Consider the following 3,567-nt stretch of genomic DNA (forward strand, 5'->3'; position numbering starts at 1 on the left):
ACTCTGGAGGATGCCAAGCGGCTTCGTGTGATGGGTGACATCCCCATGGAGCTGGTTAACGAGGTCATGCTCACCATCACCGATCCTGCTGCCATGCTAGGGCCCGAGGTGGGCAGCCCAGCCTACCAACCCGTTGGGTGGGGGCTCACCCCCCGAGACCCTGGCTCACCACCCCCTGCTCTGGTGCCCAGACGAGCCTGCTGTCGGCCAACGCCGCCCGGGACGAGACTGCTCGCCTGGAAGAGCGCCGAGGCATCATCGAATTCCATGTCATCGGCAACTCGCTCACACCCAAGGCCAACCGGCGGGTGTTGCTGTGGCTGGTGGGGCTACAGAATGTCTTCTCCCACCAGCTGCCGCGAATGCCCAAGGAGTACATTGCCCGCCTCGTCTTCGACCCGTAGGTCCCTGGGAGAGCCCGACCCCAAGCCACCCCCCACTGCTCCCTAGGCCTCTTCCTCCATCCCTGGGGAATTCTTGCTCCTTAGTTCCCAGCACTGTGTGCAGCTCTGGCCTCTGGGGTGGTGGGTTCCTGGGGAACATTCGGGGGACGGGTAAGGCCTGTGACCTGAGCTCTCTCCCCTCAGGAAGCACAAGACTCTGGCCTTGATCAAGGATGGGCGGGTCATTGGTGGGATTTGCTTCCGCATGTTTCCCACCCAGGGCTTCACAGAGATTGTCTTCTGCGCTGTCACCTCCAATGAGCAGGTCAAGGTGAGTCTATGCTCGCCCCCAGTGTGGGTGGAGGTCAGGGAGCTCCCGGTCCCAGCTGCATCCCACCCCCTGCTTCTGAGTCTGGACAAGGTCAGAGCAGCACGATAGTGACACAACTGCCCTCAAGCCTTCTTTTAAGGGCCCGACACTTCCTCACATGCCCACAAGGTGGCAGTTGTAATTTGATAACTGAATTAAGAAACACCTGTCAACACAGGGGGCCCAAGAATCAGTAACACTTGTCTTCTGCTAGTTTTATTGAGATGTAACTGACGTGTAGGACTGTGTAAGTTTAGGGTGTACAGCCTGATGCTTTGACTTATATACATCATGAAACAACCACAGTGAACATCTATCATCTTATATAGGTACAAAATGCAAAGAGCAGAGAAAAAATGCTTTTTTCTTTGTGATGAAAACTCTTCAGATTTATAGTAACAGTTTTAAATGGATCTGTGTTTCCTTCATCACAAGAACACGTACATGCATTGGAGAGTTGCTAATTTTTACAACAGTCCTGCTCTGGGTGGTTGTCCTGTCTTCTGTCCTGTCGCAACAGGCCGACTAGTAGCGTCCCCGGTTTGTCTTATCTATTTTTTAAAATGGTGTGGCTACTTTATTTTTTATTTTTATGTTCTGGTTGCACTGTGAGGCTTGCCAGGTCTTAGTTCCCCAACTAGAATCAAACCCACACCCTTGGCAGTGAAAGCAAGGTATCCTAACCACTAGACCACCAGAGGATTCCATGATTCTCCCTTTTTCCATAACCCAGATCTGCGTGGTGCCTCTGGTCCTAACGTTTGTGGAAGACAGGGTGTCTCTTTGGGGTTCAGATGTCATGATGAGGGGGGCCTTTGTGATCCCCTCTCCTCTTTCCTCCAATTCTGAGGCCCAGGGACTGGGAACTAGGGGCCTGTGGACCACAGCTTCCTGGTTGGGTTTAGATCCAGGCTCTCCCTGCCATGGCTGGTCACCTGACCTGGACATATTTCCTGACATAGCTGAGTTTCAGTTTTTTCTTCTGTAAGATGGAGGTAATGATAGCTGTTTCATGGGTTAACTTGAGGATTGCTCTGTAAAGAACCAAGCATCGCACCTGGCCTGGAGTAAGCGCTTAGAAACCCAGCATCCTTCGCTTTTCTCCCCATAAGCTCCCCTTCCTCTGCCGGCCGCCTTTCCTCCTACCTGACTTGGATCCCCTGGCTGTCGCCACCCCCTTTCCAGTCGGCTCCCTCCTGTCCCTGCCCTCCTCTCCCCACCCTCCTGAGACCTTTCTAGTCTAGGCCTGCCTCCTCCCGTCTGATGAGCTCTGCCCCCCTCCCCTGCAGGGCTATGGCACTCACCTGATGAACCACCTGAAGGAGTATCACATCAAGCACAACATTCTCTACTTCCTCACCTACGCCGACGAGTACGCCATCGGCTACTTCAAGAAGCAGGTGACCCTCACCTCACTCTGCCTGGGGTCAGGGGTCATTCTGTCTCGCCCCCGGTGTGGGTGGACTTCAGTCCCCTGTTCCATCCAGCACCTGTGGGGAAGTCCTTCATGCCTGTCTTTCTCCCTCCTGCTGCTGCCCCAGGGAAGAAGAGGCAGCTGGGAGAGCTGGGAAGTTCTTGGGGCGGGGCACAGTGGGCGGGGGGGAGTCAGGAGGGGCCGCCGGCCTGGAAACGTTCCAGGGACAGATTCAAGCTGGAAGAGCCTTGCTGATGGGTTGGTAGTAACTCTCCGCTCCCTAGGGCTTCTCCAAGGACATCAAGGTGCCCAAGAGCCGCTACTTGGGCTATATCAAGGACTACGAGGGTGCGACACTGATGGAGTGTGAGCTGAACCCTCGAATCCCCTACACGGAACTGTCCCACATCATCAAGAAGCAGAAGGAGGTGCGTGTGCTCACATGCGTGTCTCCATGGGACTCTCCGTGAACGTGCACCTGAGTAAACACGTCTGTGGGTGTAGAGATGCATATATACCTGCTCGTGCACACGTGAAGTGGGGCTGGCCAGTGTCTTGGCTCTTGCACTGCCTCGAGGGGCAAGTGGGGGAGCCCTCCCTGCCTGTGGCTAGAGAGGCTGGTTGCTGGAGCCGGGTTGGCCTCTCAGACCCTTCCTTCCCTCAGATCATCAAGAAGCTGATTGAGCGCAAACAGGCCCAGATCCGAAAGGTCTACCCCGGGCTCAGCTGCTTCAAGGAGGGTGTGCGCCAGATCCCTGTGGAGAGCGTCCCTGGCATTCGTGAGCAGGGGGTCTTGGCATGGGAGGGGCGTGCTGTTCGGGGTGTGGATAGGCATTCTTAGGGGTGTTCTCCCATTTTGCAGGAGAGACAGGCTGGAAGCCACTGGGGAAGGAAAAAGGGTGAGTGTTGTGTGGAGGGAGCGGACAGTGTGGGGCAAGGGCGGCAGAGGGCCCAGCAGCCTCAGACTCGGCCTCTCTCGCTCCAGGAAGGAGTTGAAGGACCCTGACCAGCTCTACACAACCCTCAAAAACCTGCTGGCCCAGATCAAGGTGGGGAGACCAGGCTCTCTTCTAGGGGTCCCTGTGCCAAAGGCTGTGGCTTTCTGACCAAGGGTGAGGGGGTGGCAGTCCTGAGTCGGGCAGGGGCACAGTGGATCTGGCCCCAGTCTGACTGTCCTCTGTAGTCCCACCCCAGTGCCTGGCCTTTCATGGAGCCCGTGAAGAAGTCGGAGGCCCCAGACTACTATGAGGTTATCCGCTTCCCCATCGGTGAGGACCCTTCCTTCCAATCCCTTCCTCCCACGCGTGCCCCAGCTCCGGCCCTCCATGGCCAGGCAGCCTCTCAAAGGCGTGCCCTTCTCTCTTGCTGCCTAGACCTGAAGACCATGACAGAGAGAAGGG

The 3,567-nt window shown here is 56.3% G+C and overlaps 1 protein-coding gene across 1 annotated transcript in view; it reads left to right on the forward strand.

Annotated features, from left to right (window-relative positions):
* The window catches only part of KAT2A (K(lysine) acetyltransferase 2A), an 8,621-nt gene that overhangs the window by 4,477 nt on the left and 577 nt on the right, over positions 1-3,567 (forward strand). The window contains 10 exon segments of the mRNA XM_010842523.1: positions 1-108; positions 192-400; positions 588-714; positions 2,043-2,153; positions 2,452-2,595; positions 2,832-2,946; positions 3,030-3,066; positions 3,153-3,216; positions 3,351-3,435; positions 3,541-3,548. The exon segment at positions 1-108 is cut by the window's left edge and continues 6 nt beyond it. Coding sequence (XP_010840825.1) covers positions 1-108; positions 192-400; positions 588-714; positions 2,043-2,153; positions 2,452-2,595; positions 2,832-2,946; positions 3,030-3,066; positions 3,153-3,216; positions 3,351-3,435; positions 3,541-3,548 — 1,008 coding nt within the window.

The sequence above is a fragment of the Bison bison genome, unplaced genomic scaffold (assembly GCF_000754665.1).
Source record: "Bison bison bison isolate TAMUID 2011002044 unplaced genomic scaffold, Bison_UMD1.0 scf7180017864180, whole genome shotgun sequence".
Lineage (NCBI taxonomy): Eukaryota > Metazoa > Chordata > Mammalia > Artiodactyla > Bovidae > Bison > Bison bison.